Source organism: Dipodomys merriami, unplaced genomic scaffold, assembly GCF_024711535.1.
Source record: "Dipodomys merriami isolate MVZ:Mamm:240054 unplaced genomic scaffold, mDipMer1.0.p SCAF_51, whole genome shotgun sequence".
Lineage (NCBI taxonomy): Eukaryota > Metazoa > Chordata > Mammalia > Rodentia > Heteromyidae > Dipodomys > Dipodomys merriami.
In genome coordinates, this window is record NW_027206080.1 from 10,881,791 (window position 1) to 10,903,600 (window position 21,810).

At 40.5% G+C, this 21,810-nt stretch overlaps 1 protein-coding gene across 3 annotated transcripts in view; it reads left to right on the forward strand.

The window, feature by feature from the left end:
- Positions 1 to 21,810, forward strand: part of Prtfdc1 (phosphoribosyl transferase domain containing 1) — an 81,478-nt gene that overhangs the window by 53,238 nt on the left and 6,430 nt on the right. For 2 of the 3 annotated variants that reach the window (XM_069998306.1, XM_069998304.1), the window contains exons 4-6: positions 11,032 to 11,097; positions 20,122 to 20,139; positions 21,497 to 21,579. In XM_069998306.1, coding sequence (XP_069854407.1) covers positions 11,032 to 11,097; positions 20,122 to 20,139; positions 21,497 to 21,579 — 167 coding nt within the window. The remainder of the gene's footprint in view (positions 1 to 11,031; positions 11,098 to 20,121; positions 20,140 to 21,496; positions 21,580 to 21,810) is intronic. The other variant, XM_069998305.1, reaches the window with a different exon arrangement.

The following is a 21,810-nucleotide window of genomic DNA, read 5'->3' on the forward strand; positions in this document are numbered from 1 at the left end:
TTCTACCAACTGAGCCACACCTCCAGCCCTTGTTTTCCCATTTTAGAACATAGGCCTGACAAATGAGGCTTGGCTTGTTCATCCCACCCGTGATTTCAAAACATAATTTCAATTAAAACAAGAAGCCCCATACCAAGGATGCAAACAGAAGGATATCCGGCCTCAAGGTTTCAAACAAAGTTCATGTAAAGCAAAGTGGCCAACTCTGTTTTTAAACTGAGCTTCCTCTCCACCAATCCCTGGAGTCTTTGATAACTAAATGGAAGTAGAGGCTCATTCTGTCCTCCTTTTCCCTTTTTCTTGGTGGTCCTGCAGTCTTCCTATTAGCTGATAGCTTCTTCACATCACTGTGGTCCCTTCTTCTGACCCAACATCTCTTTATTCCTCCAAAAGAAAAGGGCCTTTCTCTGTGGGATAGGGATAGTCTTAGCTAACCCAGTACCCCTCTTGGAATCTGGGTGGGGTAGAATACCAATCACAATAGAGCAATAAATCATTGTCACTGAACAGAAAGCTATTTCGTGTTCAAAGAAAATCACATCATGTTTGTAAATTTAGGAATACCAAAAATCAAGAACGGATGTCTAAAATGAACTGGATTGTCTATCCTAATGTATTTTCCCCTGGTTAAGAAAGATTACTAGCTAGGCTTCAAAATATATCCTTTACATATTATTCAAGAAATTGCTGATATTAAAATAATAGTAGTTTGTGTTTAGGTGCCTAGAAGTTACGTGGATTTTTGATGCAAGTTTTTTTTAATATTTGAAGAGACTGGGAATTGAAATAATGAGATAATAGACACAGACATAAGAATAGGGAAATGGAGCTGGATGCCGGTGGCTCACGCCTGTAATCCTAGCTACTCAGGAGGCTGAGATCTGAGGATCATGGTTCAAAGCCAGCCTGGGCAGGAAAGGCTGTGAGACTCTTATCTCCAGTAAACCACTAGAAAACCAGAAGTGGTGCTGTGGCTCACAGCAATAGACACTCGCCTTGAGCTGAAGAGTGCAGGGACAGACAGCACCCAAGCCTAGAGTTCAAGCCCCACAACTGACAAAAAAAAAAAAAAAAAGAATAGGGAAATGGAACTGGGTGGGAACCAATCAGATGTCCAAAGTTCTATATTTTTCCTCTTCCCTTCTCCCAAGGTACTCAGCTCCATTTCTGTCACTCAATTTAGCTTTACAGATATTTTCTCATATGTGCTTGCCATTTTGATTTTCTTTCCCCCTCCGCCCTGCTTTGAGCAATTAGTTTTTTTCAGGAACCTGAGAAAGACATTAAAGCAAGAGAAATTAAGTGTCACTTGCAAGCGCTTCATGTTTAACACAGATTGGGGGAAAATATTGTTTTTTAACCATACTAATTATGAGTACTCAGATGATTCAGGATGGCATGGCAGATACTGAGTTCTGCCAAGTGCCAGCCACCGGGGGCACAATTAGAATGGAAATGGGCTGTGGTGCTAGAAGTTTCATTCCCTTGGAAATTGCAGCATTCACAGTTATTGTCAGTCATGGTTTGTTAGCATTCAGATATGCCTGGAGAGTGGTTGGGATGCTGAAACAGATGAAGTCTAGAGGATTCCAGAAAAGTTTCCTAGACTAGAAGACGCCTACACTGAGTCTTGAAGAAAAAGTGAGAATTCCCCATGTAGAGAAAAATGATGAGATGTGGCGTAGGCAACCATGAGCCAGCGTGGTACGTACCTGGCAGTCCTGGGCCTCAGGCAGCCAGATATTCACCAGCAATGGTGAGATCACTCACTAATGGGGATCTCATAAAATTTCTCAGAATTGGGGCTGGGAATGTGGCTTAGTGGTAGAGTGCTTGCCTAGCATGCATGAAGCCCCTGGGTTCAATTCCTCAGTATTACATAAACAGAAAAAGCCAAAAGTGGTGCTGTGGTTCAAGTGGTAGAGTGCTAGCCTTGAGCAAATGAATCTCAGAGACAGTGCCCAGACCCTGAATTCAAGCCTCAGAATTGGCAAAAAAAAAAAAAAAAAAAAAAATTGCAGCCGGGCGCTGGTGGCTCACGCCTGTAATCCTAGCTACTCGAGAGGTTGAGATCTGAGGATCCCAGTTCAAAGTCAGTCTGGGCAAGAAAGTTTGTGAGACTCTTATTTCTAATTAACCACCAGAAAACCTGAAGGGGCATTATGGCTCAAGTGGTAGAGCACTAGCCTTGAGCTGAAGAGCTGAGGGACAGCACTCAGGCCCAGAGTTCAAGATCCATGACCAAAAAAAAAAAAAAAAAAATCTCAAATTTATGACTATTGACTTTTCCTGTACAGTTTACTGATATCTTAATTAAGATTTTTCAGTTGATAAGGAGTTGTAAATGTTTTAAATTCTCAAGCTAAAATGGTAGATTTATAGAAATGAATTGGGGGATGTTAAATGATCCCTGGAAAATATCAAGAACAGGACCTTCCATCAGCATGATCTACCTCAGATTTTCTGCTGCCATATCCTTTTTTTTTACCTTTTGTTTATTTGTTTGTTTGTTTTTGTTGTGATGCTAAGGATCAGCTCTGGGCTCCTGCGTGAGCACTCTACCATTGAGCCACATCCTTAGCCGATAACCACCATCTTGTAGAGCATCTCAAGGTCAACTTCACTCTACTGACCATCTGTTGGTCTGTAGAATAAGCAACATGGGTCCCATGCAAGTTGCTGCTGAGTATAAAAATGGGTGAGAGCATGATCTCCAGGTGACTTGTATATTGATGGATACAATGGATACAGTGGAAAAAAATGATGAAAATCCCACCTAGCCAATGACCCTTTTAAAGCTTCAGTCTCTGCAGCATGGAAACTGCAAGAGTCACCAAGAAACCTCTAAGAAACACACAAACGAGCTTGTTTCAAACGAGACAGTAGCTACTATACACAGCAGCACTGGAATTATATCTGTGCTTCTTAACCACAGGCTTCCTGGGCAACAGTCAACTGCAACAAACCCCCAGCCACAAAGCATGCACTGACACGAATTCACAATGTGCTGAGTGAATGAACAAAGAGTTAAGTCACAAAGCCAATGTTAGGAATGTTAGGAAACAGAGCAAATGTGCATGCTTCTGAAGGCTGCAGGTAGATGGCAAGAAGTCAGCTTTCACTTTAGGTACTATTGATTAGCACTTTTCTAAGTGCTTCAAGTATATTAATTCATTTAATCCTTCCATAATCATATGATGTAGGATTATCTTCTGCTTGTAGGTAGGGAAACTGAAGCATTGGGGGATTAAGTCACTTGCTCAAGGTAATACACCTAATAACATGAGGAGAATGAGATTGCATCTCAGGCAGTCAGGTCCCAGGGCACATGTATGCTAGCAACCTGGATCACTTCATCTATGTGTTCACCTTCCTCATAACTCACCCCACAGACATGGTAAAAATGAGTTTCTAAACAGAAATCATTACAGAAGGAAGAAGGTGCTTAAATGTACAGAAAACCACCCAGAAAGTAAGACAACTTCGAGGGGAAAAAAAATCATTAAAATGATAGTTTCCAACCAGGTACTTGTGTCTCACATCTGTAATTCTAGCTACTGAGGAAGTTGAGATAGGAGGATCATGGCTCAAAGCAGATCTGGGCAGAAAAGTCCCTGGGACTCCACTTAACCAGCAAAAACCCAGAAGTAGAGTTGTAGCTCAAGTGGTAGAGCATTGGCCTTAAGGATAAAAAGCCAAGCAAGAGTGTGAGGCCCTGAATTCAACACAAAGAAAACAAATAACAAAATTACGGTTTTCACACTTTTCTTTAATAACAGAATCTCTCCTCAGCCCATTCAGTATCTTTTTTTGAATCCAGACAGACAAGTAGAGCTGTTCTCGTTGAAGCAACGGGCAGATACAAATGTCCCAGAAGCTCTGCGCATTGTCTTCATACTGTATTTCACCCCAGTAAGCTTAAAGGACTAAAGCACCCAGTTAAGGCCTATATCCTAACCAGTACCAGTGACTCATACCTTTAATCCTAGTTACTTGGGAAGCTGAGATCTAGAGGATAATGGTTTGAAGCCAGCTAGGCAGAAAAGTCAAGACTTTAACCAGTCAAATGCTAGACTAGAAGCATAATTCAAATGGTAGAGTGCCAGCCATGAACAAGAAAACTGAGAAAGAGTATAAGACCCTGAGTTCAAGCCCTTACACTAGCGCCCCGCCCACATGCATACATATAAAGAGTCATGTCTTACATCATCCACGCTTGAAAAATGAGATACTGGGATCAATTTACGCATCTTTACTATCTGGCTTGGCATGAAATGTTGTGAGTTAAAAAAAAAATCAGTGTTCTTTGCAATGTTCTTTGAACTTCTTATAATGAATGTTTTGCCTCTCTGTCCCTGACAACAGTTTCAGGGACCTCACTGAGTGCTGGAACATAGTACAGAGGAAGGATTAGGAGGAAGATGGACAAAGCAAAGGTAGGCCTTGATGCAGGCAGAAAAGGCAGAGAAGAATCAGATTGAGGATGCGTTCAAACATACAGCTTTGGAAGCAAGTCACTCAGACGTTGGAAATACATGATTTAGAGAGTGACTCTTTTGTTTATTTTCTTTCTTTTTCCTCTTCTGGTTCCTCAGAGGGACAGGATATTCATGAGAGTCCTTCTCCCTCAGTTTGTTTTCCTCTGATGTTATCAAAGCAGTCCAATTCTCCATGGAAGGAATTGCCTTACCTGCTGGGCTGAGCTATACCAGTTCCTAAAGATCAGGCCACCTACACCACTAACTTCTAAGACATTTCTTCTAAGGTTGCTTGCACTAAATGTCAGTGATTTTGTTTTTGCTTAAACAAATCTGCACATCCACTGTCAACATCATTTCTACAAAAGTGTTCATTTCGCTTGGCTATTATACTGTTTCTTCCATATCACACTGTTGCAACCAGGCTTGATCCTTTGCCATGCTGCTCTCAAAGATGCACTGACTATGCGTTCTTTCACAGGAATGTGGAGGAGGGGCTGGGTACCCAAATAATGTAGAACAGGTGAATCCATGATGGAATGGGTTCTATCATGGTCAATGCCTCTTTTTTTTTTAGGTTCTTTTTTTTTATTGTGAAAATACTGTACAGAGAGTTTACAATTACATGGGCAAGATAATGAGTACATTTCTTATCAAGCATTGTAGCCTCCTCCTTTGTTTCCCCTTCCCATCCCTTCCCATCCTCCCCCCCAACCCTCCCCCCCCGTCAGTGCCTCTTAAATCTATCTTTTCCCCCTTTCCTTCTTTTCTTTTTCTCTTATTTTCTCTTATCTTTCCTCTCTTTCTCCTCCCCTCCCTCCTTTCTCTCCTTCACCCTCCTTTCTCTCCTTTCTCTCTCCCTCTCTCTCTCTCTCTCTCTCTCTCTCTCTCTCTCTCTCTCTCTCTCTCTCTCTCTCTCTCTCTCTCTCTCTCTCCCCCCCCTCCTCCTTCCCACTTCCTTCTTCCCTTTTTCACTCCTCTCACCTTACCCAGGCTGGTGGAAAACTCCCCATCCTTCTGCTTCAGCCTCCTGAGTGCAGGGATTACAAGGATGCATGGCCATGCCCAGGTTTTTGGTTTTGGTTTTGGTTTTTTGCCAGTCCTGTGCTTGAACTCTTGGCCTGGTTGCTGCCCTTGTGATTCTTTTTGCTCAAGGCTAGCACTCTACCACTTGAGTCACAGTGTTTTCTGAGTAGTTCATTGGAGATAAGAGTCTCACAGACTTCCCTGCCTGGACTGGTTTGGAACCATGGTCCTCAGATCTCAGCCTACTGAGTAGCTAGGATTACAGGTATGAGCCACAAGTGCCTGGTTGATTTAAAGATTTAATGATCTGTTTTCCTCCTTGAAGTTGTCTTACTTTCTGGGTGGTTTTCTGTACATGTAAGCACCCTTTTCCTTCTATAATGATGTTTATTTAGAAACTCATTCTTACCATGTCTGTGGGGTGAGTTATGAGGAAGGTGAACACACAGATGAAGTGATCCAGGTTGCTAGCATACATGTGCCCTGGGACCTGACTGCCTGAGATGCAATCCCATTCTCCCCATTTGATTAGGTGTATTACCTTGAGCAAGTGACTTAATCCCCCAATGCTTCAGCTTCCCTACATACAAGCAGAAGATATATCAAGTTTTGAATGCTTATTTAATTTCCTCATCTGTTAAAAACAGATTAAATATACCCATTCAGAATTGTTTTGAACTTCAGTAAAACAGATAAACCCATTCATCCATTTCTATGCTCTTTGGAGCAAAGAGAAAAACAAGAGAAATAATCACTCAACTTATTATAACACAACTTTGGTTTAAAAATCCACCAAGGTGGGAAAAGAAGATTATACTCCGGTCTTCTTATGAAGGTGCATGAATAGTTCCATATAAGATATCATTAAATCAAAACCATTAGAAATAGATTATGGTTAAGTACTGTGGACTGTTTATCTACCATTGGCTCTGTTTTGTTCTCAAACCCTGCTGAAACAAGAATAAAGAAATCAAATATATACCCACAGGGACAAAAGAGATGGATAAAACCTTTGTGGGTAGAGATGCCAGCACAGTTTGAAAGGAAAACTGGTTACAGAAGGATATTACACAGCAGAGCAGAGAAAGTAAAGGTCTTGATGTCTGTGAAGGAAAGTATCAATGACAATAGCAAGGATTTTACCCATTTAAGACCTGAAAAGGCTTGGGTGGTGGAGACTCCAGGTTCTTTAACGTCTTGGATGGTAGAGTGAGGGCCAAATAGAGTGAAAGCAGCAAAGTTGGTTGAAATACTAAGGATGGAAAAGTTGCATTTCTGAATTCCCTTTTCCATCCCAGTAGATGACCAAAGGCTTATTGTTATAGACTCCTTAATAAAAGCCTGGAAAATAAAAAGCCTTATTTTTATGGACTTCTTAAACTCTTTATACCAGTATACTGAGAAGGAACTACAAATTAATCATATGAACTAAGTGGTTTAATTAGCTTCCCATCACTAATGAATACTTCAGATGATAAACTTACAAAAGAGAAAGGCTTATTTTAACTCACAGTTTGGGAGATCTCCATGATTGGTGCCTCACTTGCTATAGTCTATGACAAAGTAGCACATCATGGCAGGAGTGCATGGAAGAGCAAAACCACTTACCTCGTGGCCAGGAAGCAAAAGAAAAGAAGAGGAAAAGATGAGCTTTCACTTTCCTCTTTAATGACCTAAAGAGACCTACACCTCTTAAGGTTCCACCACCTCCCAACAGGGACAACCTGGAGATCAAGTCTCTAACATGGGAGAACTCAAGATTAAACCACATCACTGAGTCTGTGACTTAGAGAGAGAACACTAACCATGTGCCATCCTTCACTCTAAATGTTCCACGTGTACTGATGAATTTCGTCTTCAAAAGCACACATCAGACTAGAAGAAAATGTACCACAGTAACCAACACAGTTTTTGTTTGTTTTTTTTTAGGGGGGAGGGTGTCTTGCTCTGTAGCCCAAATGGTCTCATATTCAAAATTCTCTTGCCGCCCACCTTCCCAGAGCTGGGATTACAAGCATGCACCACCAGGCCTAGCTGGCATTTTTTTAAAAAAGGATAGCAACAATAAAAAATGACACTTTATCCTACCCTACCAGATATTAAAATATTGTAAAGAGCTATGGGAATCATAGTAATATTATTTAGTAATAGTATGTAATTAGTAATAGTAATAGTAATTGAATGAAGTAGACAGGTTAAGTTAGTTGGTTGTTTTTTATTTATAATTACTAACAGATAAATTCATTAATGGAACATGTTACATTAATTAGCGGGGAATAGACATGTTATGTTGGAAGGCAATAAAACTACCCTTACATATGAAAATGAAGGATATGATAAAAATGACATTTTAATCTATCATGGAAAAGCAATAAACAACTAAATAAGTGGTGTTGGGATAATTGACCATTTACAGACTTGGAAGATGTAAGTTCCAGATGGGGCAAGGACAAATCTAATATTAAAAACATGTTTAGAAACTTGGACTAAGCATGACCTTCATAAATAAGACTTGGCCACAATATCTTGGAGCACATTACTTAACTTTCTGATATTGTGTGGGGATTTTTGTTTTTAGTGAAGAGAAGACCAATGGAATGGAGATAAACATTCAATAGAAAGCGGAGACAATAATAGTAGAATTATGAAATGTACACTGATCTGGCAGAGTGCAAATCTCCTTGGCTGCAATCAGCTTTGTGGTTTGGTAGTTGTGTCCGATTCTTCATAGTCCAGTCCCCTGGGGAATCTGAACTTTTTATTTTCCTGCTGGTAGTAACCACAGACTTGAGTCTACTATGAAGATATTTGTCCCTTGCTAAGTCCTTGATCTCAGCACCTCTAGAAGTGATAAGAAAATATTCTCCTTAAGCATTTTTGACAAGTTCTTAAGTACTGCTGAGGGTGCTGGTGAACGTGATGGCATTTGCTTATACAGAACAGTTAAGGATCAGTGAACTCTGGACAACCTGTGATGTCTCTCCTTTTGAGATCAGAAGATTATTGCCTTTTTTCTAGTAATGGGCCACTTTCAGGATGAGCTACATTGTAGAGCCATCAAAGCCTCTTTCTTTGCCTCTCTCTCTCTCTCTCTCTTTCTTTCTCTCTCTTTCTCTGTTGTATGTATGTGTGTATAGGTATATACCTATATACATATACCTATATGTACCTGTATGTATACCTATGTATACCCATATATAGGGGTATATATATATATATATATATATATATATATATATATACACACATATACTTATATACATAAATCTGTATGTATATAGGAATATATATCTACATTCATATATGTATATAACATTCATATATATATATTTATAGGTATACATATATATATGTATACATATACATACACATAGGATATGATTCTAATTATAAAACTATGTAAGAGAATGAGGGGAAGGGAAGATGTTCAAAGAAAGACAGAGGACAAATAATTTTGAAATACAATGCAATTCTATATAAAGATGGTATAAGGAACTTCAATACTAGCTGTTGATCATGGAGGATTTGAGAGGCTGGGGAACAGGAAACATTAAAGAGGGTTGTTCTGAGCAAACATAATGTATGCACATCTGAAATACCATAGTAAAAAAGAGTCCTTGGAGTCATTCAGGCAGAAAAAAAAAAACACCTAAATCACAAAAAAGGAAAACAGGCTGTAATGGAAGCAGTGAGCAGCAGTGGGATGGAGAAGGTTTTTGGAAAGGGTGAATGAGCATGAGTATGGTCACTCTTATGAAGGTAGAACAATGACCCTGGGCACTGGTGGCTCATCCCTCTCTTCCTACTTGCTCAGGAAGCTGAGATCTGGAGAATCTCAGTTCAAAGCAAGCTCAGCAGATAAACCAGTGAGAGGCTTATCTCCAATTAAGCAGCAAAGAGCCAGAATTTGAGGTGTGACTCAATGGTAGAACACTAGCCTTCAGAAAAAAAAAAAAAAAAAAAAAAAGGACTAGACAAAAGTGAGAGTCCCTGAATTCAAGTCCTAGTACCAGCACACAAACAAGAGAGAAAGGAAAATGGAGAAATGAATCCCACTGAAATTGGTTTTAGAGATGGGTAATGGAATAAGGGAAAGCCAGAATGAGGGAGGTTGATCATGGTGTTATGTACATGTGTAGACAATGTCCTAATGACCCTCTCTACAGCTAATGTATACTAATAAGGAAAAGAAATGCCTTAGCCATGGAAGTAAGAAGTATTTGGCGGGGGGGGGGGGGGGAGTATTTGGTGGTATTTTTCTCCCCTTTTGATCAGGAAAGTCTCCAGACTGTCATATAAGTGGCTATCTTTTCTATTCCCAGAGGAGCAATTTCCTGACAAGAGAATTAAATATCTTGATAGAAATTCTCAGTTGCAAGTGACAGAATCATATTCAAAGCAACCCAGGATAAATTCGGAGGGAATTGGCTTGAATGGCTGGCTTATAGCCTCAGGCATAGCTACTTGGCCTGCATTGGTAAGCTCTGGACTTGCCAAACTCTCCCAAAAAGAGGGAAGATCTCTTTGCCAGAACAAGAGAGGACAGTGCTGAGCTGGCAGAAGGACCAGATGTCCCCCTCAGTAGCTGAAGATCTTGGGGTTTCATTCAGTACATGGTACTTAGGGTCCCTATATAGACTTGTTCCTGAGTTTATCTTTTAGAGAGAGGCATTGCGACATCCCAGAATGCTTATGTGTGTGGACGTGAAGCAGACAGCCTGGGTCTGTCCGATTCAGTTCCTTTAACCTGTGTCTGTCACGAGGCAGAAGACTAGTTGTCAGTCTGTTTCCTGTTTTGTCTCCATGGGCTTCCAATTGTGAGCTCCACTACACAACCATTTGTTTTGTTTGTTGATGCTTCATTCCAACGGGATAATGTACTGTTCTAACAAACTCTGTGAAAGTGAGTGATTGACCATAAGTTCTGAGAGGATTTGAGTAAACAGGTCTTAGAATAGCTTGGGGGAGCGGGGTTGACAGAAATGTCCTAAGGCTTGACTGTTCCTGACATTAGGGCTAAGTACAATCCTTCTTCATCTACAGCCTGTTCGAATTGCCCTTGTCCTCAGAGCAGGGGTTGGCCTCAGACTCTAGGTCTCTGCTTTCTGGACTCTATCTGGACTCTATCTAGCCACACCTAAGGCTCCTCAGCTTCTCCACCTGAGTGAGGTGCAGGAGTGACTGTCTTCTGCAGTTCTTTCTGTCTGGGGATCAGTTCAGACATGTCCCAGGGTGTGCTTTAAGATTAAGTTTATCTGTCCTCAGTCCAGCCTCCACACTCAGTCTCTTCTCCAGCCAGTGATTTCCAAGGGCTTTGTCTCAGGCCCTGTGCTGGAGAGCAGCTCCCAGTAACCATAGGCAACCATGAGCCTGGGCTAGCTATCTGTGCTGTATTTATAAAGTGCATTCTAGTTACTACCCCAGTGGCCAGGGGAAAAATGTGCTTAAAAGGTTTTCTTGAGCAATAAAATACTGTCTTCTTTTCTTTCTTCCTTTTTTTTCCCCCTTTCTTTCTCATTTTCTGCAGAATGATCAATCCATGGGTGAGATGCAGATAATTGGAGGCGAGGATCTTTCAACCCTGGCTGGAAAGGTTTGTTAATATGTCACTCTGCTCTGTAAGCATTGATGTCTGGGGACTTCAGTGACCTTCATTTCAGGTCAGCACTGAAAATGTATTTCAGACGCTCTCTGGGTTTGTTAATTCATGCAAATGGATGTGTGGATCCTTTTCATGATTTCTGTTCTTAAAAAAAAAAAAAGCAAAAATAACCCTTCCTTTTACGAAACCTCTCGGACCAGATACAGACCAGAATCTTCCTTCGGCAGGCTTCTACAGCAATCTTATTTCAGACAATGCCTCTGTCCTTGGTTGCTGTACCCTTTTCCTTCAGATTTTCTGAAGCCCCTTTGAAAAAAAAGTCTATGTTCTTCTTTATTTGTCTGCTTTTTCTCTCCCTCATCTGCAGCTTGGGGCTGAAGTAAGATATTTAAACAGGCTTGTTAAATGTACAAAATTAAGGAAAAAGAACTATGGATGAAAAGCATGTTTTTTTATTTTGTTTTTGTGAGCATTGTCTCTCTTTTTGTATTAAAAACAGTGTAACTGATGATTAGATTATGGGGAAACACACCTCCAATTTTAATTTGGAGTTCCAAACCTGCCTGTACCTAATTACAAAGCAAAAAGACTATTTAGATTCTGACAGAAATCCAAAATTGGCAAGAAAGGCTGTTGTAGACAGCAGATGATCTTTGTGGAATGTGATTGAAATGCAAATTTGCTATGAATGAAAGCAACTAGCCAGGCAGAATCTGTTTCTGTTCACCTGTACTGACCTAACTGGTATTCAGTATTCTCAAACAACTTCAGCTCTCTAAGTAAAAGGGATCACTCTATCACACAAGCCTAATCTCCCATACTTGTGGTTGTTATTGTTATGAAATCCCTGGGTAAGGAAAGAAGAACAGCAGCCACGTTGGATAATACCATATATCCATACTAGAAATACCACAGAGCCACAAGGGCTGGTGATCAAACAGCTGACTTCTCTCCCTTCCTTCGAGGGTAGCACAGTAGGTCCAAGTGGTAAATCACCATCTAGGAGTAAATATTTTCCATAGTAATTGGAATTAACTTGTTAGGTAACACATCTCTAGGCTGTTGTTCAATGATTCTGCCTTAGCTCATAAAAGATCCTAGAAAGCCAGAATACTCAAAGCAAGTAGGACTCCAGAAAAAGCCATAACTTTTAACAACCCTGGATGGCTCTTTAAATGATGATAAGTCATTTTAGCACTTTGTTGTATGATATTACCTTACAAGCTTATTACATGAGGAATGTATGGCTGCCTTGTGCTTTGACTATAAGTTCTGCCAAAGTGACAAAACTTAAGAATCTCAGTGAATGCCAAAAAAAAAATTGCACGTAGAATTTGGGGTTCTATGTACAAATAAAATCTTTCATAACAAAAACACCTTCTATTTGGTTTGGAAGTAATCTCCCTTGGAGAAAGCAATGATGTTCCTTTGCTTCCACAACCGGAGGAGCTGTAGGGAAAGAGAGAGTGTCTTAGGAGGGATAATATGAACAGGAGTAACTGTTCTTGCTATGCCCTCTTTAAGTAACTGCCAGGGCTCTTCTGAGGAAGTAGAAGCCATAGAAATGGAGAGTAGAAGGGTGGGTGAATGCAGTCATCATAGTCAATATTTTTGCACATGTGAAAATGGAACCAGGTAAATTGAGAGATAGAAAGAAATGTTTAGGGGTGATGTTGATTAGATGCATTGTACTCACAAACTGACATGCATAGATGTGCAACTACTAAAGGAAAATAATGGTAAGTTTAATTAAAAGAAAAAAAAGTCATAGAAATACAAGAAGGCATGGTAGAAGCCCAGCCAGGAGGAGCATACAACAAGCAGAGCCTGCTCCAACTTCTTACTGACATGACAGATGATTTCTTCCAGGCCACCAGGTGCTACTTAGCAGTATCTTTATACTGTGTGTGTGCACAGATCCATTTCTATATATATTTAATCATGAGCCAAGTAGAGCCCCTTGGGCTTAGAACATCCTGGGTAAATATTTCTGAGATAAATCAACATTAATTAGCCAGGTTCTCAACTACCGAAACCAACATGAGCTTAAAGACTGTACGATTCAGGGACCTAATTCCCATTAGAAGGAAAAGATAGACTTTGTCTATCCCACACATGGCTTTCAAATAGATCAAAAAAACACCATCCAGTGCTCTCATTTCCCTCCCTATTACCCAAGCCCTAACCCTTGCTATGCAAAATGTGGTCTAAGTTACCAATCAGCAAACCTATTCCTTAACGGGTCATGTGAGGTCAATAGTCTTAGTTGCAATTCAACCCTGCCATTATGGCAGGACAGCCAGCACAGATGATATAGAAATAAATGGCTATGGCTTGTTTCAATAAAACTTTATTTACAAAACAACAGCAGGTCTAGACTTGGCCTATAGTCATATCACTGGCCAACTGAAAACTTTTCAGTGGCCTCCTCATTAGAGTTACCAGACTCAACAAAAGCAAAACAAAACAAAAGACAAGATTTCTAGTTTCAGTTTAGCTCTAAGCTATGAATCCATTTTCAATATAAATATATTTCATGCATACTTACTATGAGAATCCAATATGATATTTAGGAAATCCTTATCTTCTTTATGTCTCGTTTGCCTGAAACTCAAAGTTAACTGGGTTTTCTGAATATTGACCAGGTAACCCTACTCTCAGTGCTCTAGGAATATGATTTTAATTCCTTACTCAGACTTTTTGGTCTGGCCTTGCATGTCCCCCCCACTCTGTCCTACATTTCTGAGTCCCCTCACAGCACTGTACTCATACTATCTCAGTCCTTCCTGCCAATCTGTGGCTTCTCCTCAGAATCTATTTTCCTCCCATTCTTCAGGCTTCAACCTAATTGTATCTTATACACAGGAGGACTTTCTTTCCTTGCTACTCCAAATGAGCTCTGTTCTTTGCTCCTACCCAACCCTCACCTTCGATTGCTCCTCTATATATACCCTGTTTTCCTAATAGTCCCCTCTGCAATGTGTCATCTTTAGTTTGGGACATTTTTAATTTGCCTATCTTCCTACCCAAAAGTCAATATAAAGTGGGCAGACACCATGCCTGACTTTTTCACCATCTTGCCCATCTATGACAGGCTAGAATAAGTGAATAGATAGAACCTAGTGTTTTACCTAGAAACCAGAAAGTTGGTTTTGATTGATGTTGACAAAGAGAGGACATGGAAGAGAGGCTTGGCAAATTTAAGCCACACCAGTGGCAGTGGTGGGATCCAATTAGGTTTTTGTTTGTTTGTTTGTTTTGCATTATAGGGGATTAAACCTAGGGCCATATACTTGTTAGACAAAAACTCTGCTACTTAAGCCACATACCTAGACCTTCTGTTTGTATTTTTTGTTTGCTTGTTTTTGAGACCAAAGTTGCCTGAGCTGGCCTTAAACAAAGTGTTCTGGCAGAAGTGACATCATGAAGTCCTATTCCAGGACAGTGAATTTGACAAGACAGTAGAAGGAACTTCAAGAAGGAAGAGGAAACAGCTAGAAGGTGGGGTTGGGAGAGCTAACATGAGCACTTGTTCCACCTGAACAAAGTCCAGATAAAAGAAGAAAATCTATGTCAAAAAATGAAGGGGACATGGGCATGCTGACATATACCTATAAACCCAGATAGATACACAGGAAGCAGAGATGGAGTCAAAGACAAGACAATTATCAAAATCCTATCTCAAAATAAAAGCTGAGTGAGGTGATTCATACCTATAATCTCAGCTACTTAGGAGTTAGAATAGGAAGCACATGGTCCAAGGACAGTGCAGGCCCTATCTGAGCAGGCCTGGCAACTGAACATCCTTAAACTCCACAGTACCACCACAAACAAAGAAAAAAGAAGGACTTGGGAGAAGGATATTTTAATTATATTTGTTGATGAAAGAATTTTATAAGACACAAGAAGTACCTCACCTGGGCAGTTTTGCTGTACTGAGTCAGAGGTAGAACAAATTAAAATAATAAGGAGACTGAGCAGTCGCTCCCTTCCCCCCACCATTGCCCCCCCCATCCCCTCAGAACCTTTCTTTTGCTTGCTTTTTCTTTTCTTTTTTTTTTCTTTTGCTTTCAAGGGAGGCTGGCTGAGTCATGGTTCTAAATAGGTCATTGCCGCTGAGTAAAGTAGCTCTCCTGATTCAGTAAAATGGCCTTTTCGGCTCACCACCTTAAAGAGTATTTCCCTTGGTGTGTGTCAGCTGTCTGCACTACACGCTTTCGGGCTGATTCTTTTAAAGTTGATTTAATCCCAGCACTTCATAAAAGGTGGGTATCCATTAAAACAAGAAGATGTTATTCACGTTCAAGAGAACTCTCTGAAAGAGTGGAATAACACCAAAGGCATAGAAGCAGGCCCTGATCTGGCAAGCTGGAAACATGGGGGGGGGGGGGTTCTTGCAGGATTACAGGGAGCATGCTCTCCTCCCACCCCCACCCCCACCCCCCACCAGAGTTTCTCATTAAATGCCAGAACGAAGCATCAGGCCTTGCCAAGATCTCCCCCTTGGCTGCCTGCGCTGTTCAATCATTCTTTTTTATTGCAGCTCACAAGTCTGAGAACAATAATGGCAATGGCCACTGGCTGATGATTCTGGCAGTTCTGTGAATTTTCACATCAATTGAAGTGCTGGGCTACATTCCTTTCTCCATGGGGTTTATAGTCACACTTGTGCGCATGCTCAGCGATCCCCCTCCCCGCCCCATGGCCCAGATCTTCAGGGTTGTCCCTCTGAATTAGTAACCACAAAATGACCTTGCTGAGTATTTCGCATTTGAGTTGCTCTTTTCTTTTGTTGTTGTTATTGAGAGGCTTGTTCTGTCACTCAGGCTGGCTTCGAACTCTCAATTTTCCTGCCTCAGCTTCCCAAGTACTGGCATGCACCACCATACATAGCCATTATGTATTTTAAAAGTAGAAATTAAATGTGACTTAAAAGTAGGAATAACCAACCGTCTCATTTCTTTTCGTATAATTCTTTCCTTCTCTTCCTCCTTCCTTCTTTCTTGCCTTTGTTTAGATTAGGAAACTCAGTGAGATTGCCTTTGACCAAAACCAAAGAACATTCTGGAGAATCCCCATGCATTTCTCTGCCTGCAGCCCCCAGGCAGCAGATTTTACTGGCTTTCTGGGAGGAAATGATCTAGGTGTGACGAGATGACTAAGACAGTACCTGGCAAACATCACAGATTGGGTGATCACAGTTATCAGATTGGAAGTGTTTGGGAGGCACAGTGTGTTCTGAAAAAATTTCCAACTTTGCCCACTGCAAAAAAAAAAAAAAAAGGAAGAAAGAAAGAAAGGAGAGGGGGGTACGAAGATTGCTTCGTACAGTGATAAACATTAATTATAGTTTGGTTACAGAGAAATTACAGATTGTGAAGGGAAAAAATGGAGATGATGTATCAGCATGGAGTGCGCTAGAGCAGGCGAAAGAAACTGGGTCAGAATCTCTCATTCATTCCACAGGCATTTCATGAGCACCCACTAGTATCAGCCAGTTTCTGCATCACATAACTGATTCCATACAACGATTTACTGTTAGTCCCTTAGCTCTTAGGACTAATCATGGTACATTCAAACATAAAGAAAGCCAGGCATAGCTCTAATCCCCTACTTCAGAGGCAGAGACAGGAAGATCACAAGTTTGAGACCAGCCTAGGTAGTTAGGGAGACTCTATATCTCAGCAGTAAAAATATAAACAAAAGAGCTGAGGAAAGGAGGAGGGTGAGCAGGGTTCTGGAAAGCAGAGTGCTCATTTATATGGCCTTTGGTTCTATCCCCAGTCCCAGAATACAAAACAAAACCAAAAATTAAGTATAAAGCTATTCATCTCTTTAGACGTGAATGAAAATGTTTCCCAACTAGGACTGATACATCCTCTCTAATCTTGGGCCTTCATGCTCCACCATTACAGGGTAGAAAGTGGAAGGAAAAGAGGAGAGAGGGAAAAAACAAGTGTGTGTGTGTGTGTGGGGGTAACCTTGCTTTTATACCAACCCACTCCTGCAGTGATGACAGTAATCCATTGTTGAAGGTAGAACTCTCAGAACCACATTACCTTTGTTAGGCCCCTCCTTCTAAGCACCACTGCATTGGGATTAAGTTCTCTACATATGAACTCTGGGGGAAGCAATCAAACAACAACATATTTCAACGTATGGTTCTAGCTTAAACAAACTACAGAAGTCATGTTAAGGACAACTGGAGGTACAGTTTTTCTTTTTATATCAGTACTGGGGATTGAACTCAAGTCTCACATCTGATAGGCAGGTGCTCTACCACTTAAGCCATTCCTCCAGCTATGTTCTGCCTTGATATTTTCGAAGTAGGTCTCCCTTTATGCTGGAGTCAGCCTGGACTGCAATTCTCCTATTATGCTTCCCTGTGTTGCTGGGTATGGCAGTCATGTACCACTGCATCCTGCCATTGCTTGAGATGGAGCTTTGTGAACTTTTATGTCCCTGTTGGCCTCAAACCATGAATCCTGATCTCTGCCTCACAAGTAGCAGTGATTATAGGCCTGAGCTACCATACCCAGCCACTGGGGAATTCTGAACATATACTAAGCTTCATGTAATATCAAGATAGAATCATTGTTGCTAAATGTGGTATTTTGGCTCTGTAAAATATATAATATCATGATAACTTAAACCTCTTTTAAAATACATAAACATTTAAAAATTATTTAAACAGTAAAATACAGACCATAAGTTTAGAAACTCTTAGGACTGGGAATATAGCTCAGTGGTAAAGTACTTGCTTAAATATATGCTTGCATGCCAGGATCACTTCCAGCAACCAACAATAAACAAATAAGTATTCAAAATATTGAAATGCTCTGTTTTCAAACTTACTGTAATTTTTGTATCTTGTATTATGAGGCACAAACTGTCTTTAATGATAAGTATATATTTATATGTGTTGGAATAGATACAGTTGCTATACTAAAAATGAATATACATTTAGACTTGAAAACTCAACTTGCCAGATGCTAGTGGTTCACACCTGTAATTTTAGATACTCAGGAAGCTAAGATCTGAGGATTGAGGTCTGAAGTCACCCTGGGCAGAAAAATTTGACTTAGTTCCAGTTAACCAGAAAAAAGCCAAAACTACAAGTGTAGTTTCAAGTGGTAGAGCACCAGCCTTGAGCAGGAAGGCTAATTGGGAGATGAGGTCCTGAGTTCAAGCTCCAGTAGCAGCACACAGGTACATGTGTGTATGTGTGCGTGCGTCCAGACACACATACTCAACAAGGTAAAACTTTTTATTTTTTTAATTTTTATTTATTTTTTATTGTGAAAATACTATACAGAGGGGTTACAATTACATGGGCAAGATAATGAGTACATTTCTTATCAAGCATTATAGCCTCCTCCTTTGTTTCCCCTTCCCATCTAAGGTAAAACTTTTTAAATGACTTAAATATATTTATGTGTGAGGCCCTGAGTTTGAAGGCCCTCTAGGACCTCATAGATTACATACATACATACATACTGAGATAGACAGATATATAGATAGATATTGAGATAGATACTGAAATAGTTAGTTACTGAGATAGTAAGATGAAATAAGTATACAGAGCAGTAGACAAGGGCTGCAAAGGTGGCTCAAGTGGTAGAGTGCTAGCCTTGAGCTAAAGAGCTCCCAGGCCCCAGAGTTCAGGCCCCACCACCAGACCAAAAAAAAAAAAAAAAAAAAAAAAAAGCAGCAGACAAAACCCAGACCTTGAGTTCTGATATTGGCATGAAAGCAAGCAAGAAATAAAGCAAGCAAGCAAGAAAAGCAAGCAAGCAAGCAAGCAAAAAAGAAAGAAAATGAGAGAAAGAAAGAAAGAAAGAAAGAAAGAAAGAAAGAAAGAAAGAAAGAAAGAAAGAAAGAAAGAAAGAAAGAAAGAAAGAAAGAAAGCGAGAGAGAAAAGAAATATACTGTGTAAGATTTGATCTGATTTTGGGGGGGGGCTGGGGTTGAACTGAGGGCTTCACATTCATTCAGTTGGTAGTAGAGTGCCTCCAATCCAGTATTTTGATGGCTATTTTGGATACATCATCTGGACTTTTTTGTAGGGGCTAGCTTTGAACCTTGATCCTCTGGATAATAGCCTCCTGAGTAGCTAGTATTATAAGCATGAGCCATCAGCATCTGACTTGATCTAATTTTTTTTAGTATTATGTAAATTCAAGAGATATAAAGAAGGTCATTTAAAGAAACAAAACTCCATTATTTGAAAGTAATACTCTCACCATTTAGCTCATTGGAATGACACACCAACACATATTTTATTTTGGTGGGACAGGTGGAGCTTTGGCTCAAGTGCTAGAGTACTGGTCTTGAGTGAAAAAGCTAAGGGATGCATCCAGGCCCTGAGTTTGAGACGTAGTACCAACACACACACACACACACACACACACACACACACACACACACACACACACACACTAATAATAAAATATAAATAAATAAATAAAGCCTACTCAATGTGTAGGAGGCATATTTAAGAGACCTAAACATATCATCAAAAATAAGGAATTTGCCCCCCCTCTTTCTTCCTTTCTTTCCTTTGGGTTGAAAAATCCAAGGGTAAATGCCAAATCCCTAAGGATTTGTTTTGCCACATGAGCATGGATTGTTACAATGAGTATATATGATCCATCTACAGAATACTATCTCTATTAGCGCAGGATACATTGACTTCTTGTCCTGGTGAACTCAGCTCAACTCTGAGCTGAGTGACAGAGTGTGTGCTCCCTGAATTATCAAGGTGGAAGGACTTTATGGATAGTTTTAAGCTGCGTCTAACCTGAATATGGATACTAAAATTACGCCACCCAGGAATTCTGAAAGGACTGGGAAAATGAATCTCAAATAGCTGGATTTATTTTCAGTCATTTGGAATTAATGGGCAGAGAAGAACCAACTGGCAAATAGTGTAATTCTAACTATAAAGTAAACATGTATTTATATTGTGAGCTAGATTTTCATTATATTCTAAAACAGTGGTTTTATTTATTTCAGAATGTCCTCATTGTTGAGGTAAGCTGCCTTTTCCTTCTCCATATTTGGAAGTTGAAAGAATTTACTGGTGAGTTTTAACAGCAGAATTTGCTATCAGATTAGCCCAGGACTGTCTGAGTTCTCCGTGTCCTAATTAATCCATTTGGATTAATTAGAATCAAGTAGATTCACTATCCATAAGCAATTTAGAATCAAAGCTCTGCAATAACAGTTTATCCCATTTTATATCCAGCTTCACATATGTGTGAATTGGTTCTTGCTCCAATTTGTGAATCTGAAAAGTAACCCAGCTCCTCAAACCAGGAACTAAATCTACTGTTAAACTTACCTGTAAAATCAAAATGTAGAAGTCTCTTTACCCTTTATTTCATCTTTTTTTCTGACCTCTAATGCTTTTAGTATTGAAATTATAAATACAGTTTTAAATGGCAATCTAGGGGAAAGCTATGATTTAATTTTTTTTTGTTTTTGTCTTTTGAGGCTTTTGTTTGGTTTTTTGTTACAAAGAAAGAGAGAAAGGAAGAGAAAAACAGAAGACAGCAGTGAACTGGTAGGGCACATGGCCTCATCCAGGATCATGTCTGTCTTAGCAGCAAAAATTCAGGAGGGCAGGGGGGAGGTAGTCTCTTTTCATGCTTTTGTCTCACAATCGCTGTTTAGGTCTGCACCCATGAAGTAGACCCTCCAGCCAAATGAATTGCCCAACCCTGACTAAATTCAGACCTGTTGTGTTGAGCATCAGCCACTGACAGCTGATTTCTGTCTCAAGGACAATAAATTGCAGAGACCCATTCTGCCGTAATTGTGAAGGAACAGCTCATCAGCCGAGATGAGCTGGGCCCAGGGCAGCCTCCGACCCTCAGAACTCATGGCTGTCACCAGCTGCTGCCCAGAGACGTCTCACTTCCCAGCCACTGAATCTCCTATTGAGTGGGGGAGGCCGAGGGGGAGGGGTTTATCCTTTCAGGGTATTCAGATGCACAACCCATGCCCATGAAAATTCATGCGCCTCCTATTGTGTTGTGTAACCTTGCGGCCAAATTTAGTCCCCAAATATGCATGCACGAGTCCAGTATACTCAGCCTGGAGGAGCCCCATGGGCTCTCTCCAAAGACTGAATTTAGCTGTTCCCCTGCACAAAACTCCTTGATGTGAGAAACATCACACCGCTTTATCCCCCAAAACTCAGCTTCTAGAAAAAGCACCTAGGCACACAGAACCCGGGGTATTCCCTTCCTTTGTCTCCACCTGGTTTGGTGTTTGTAATTATCATGCACCATTTATGAAGATTATCTCTCTGGCTGAAAAGTTTTTAAAAAGCTATTGGGATGCACAAATACATTTTGTTAATAAACTTGTCTGTCCTTCTGCAAAGGATGTTGTGGGGACTGGAAGGACCATGACAGCACTGCTTGGCAACATAAGGAAATACAAACCGAACATGATTAAGGTAGCCAGGTGAGTATGGTCATTTCCATTTTTCCAACCACACCCAAGCGGGATCCAAACACTGGATGCTCTTTCCAAAGAGCCGAGTCTGTTGCACACTCTTCCCTCAGCCTTTCCTGGGTGTTATGCTTTGAACACAATGAAAAATAGCCTGAAAGAGGAAGGGGAAAGGATGCACTTGCTGTGTATTCTACCCCACTTGACCTTGACTGTGCCCCCATGAGCTGTTTGCAGGACCAG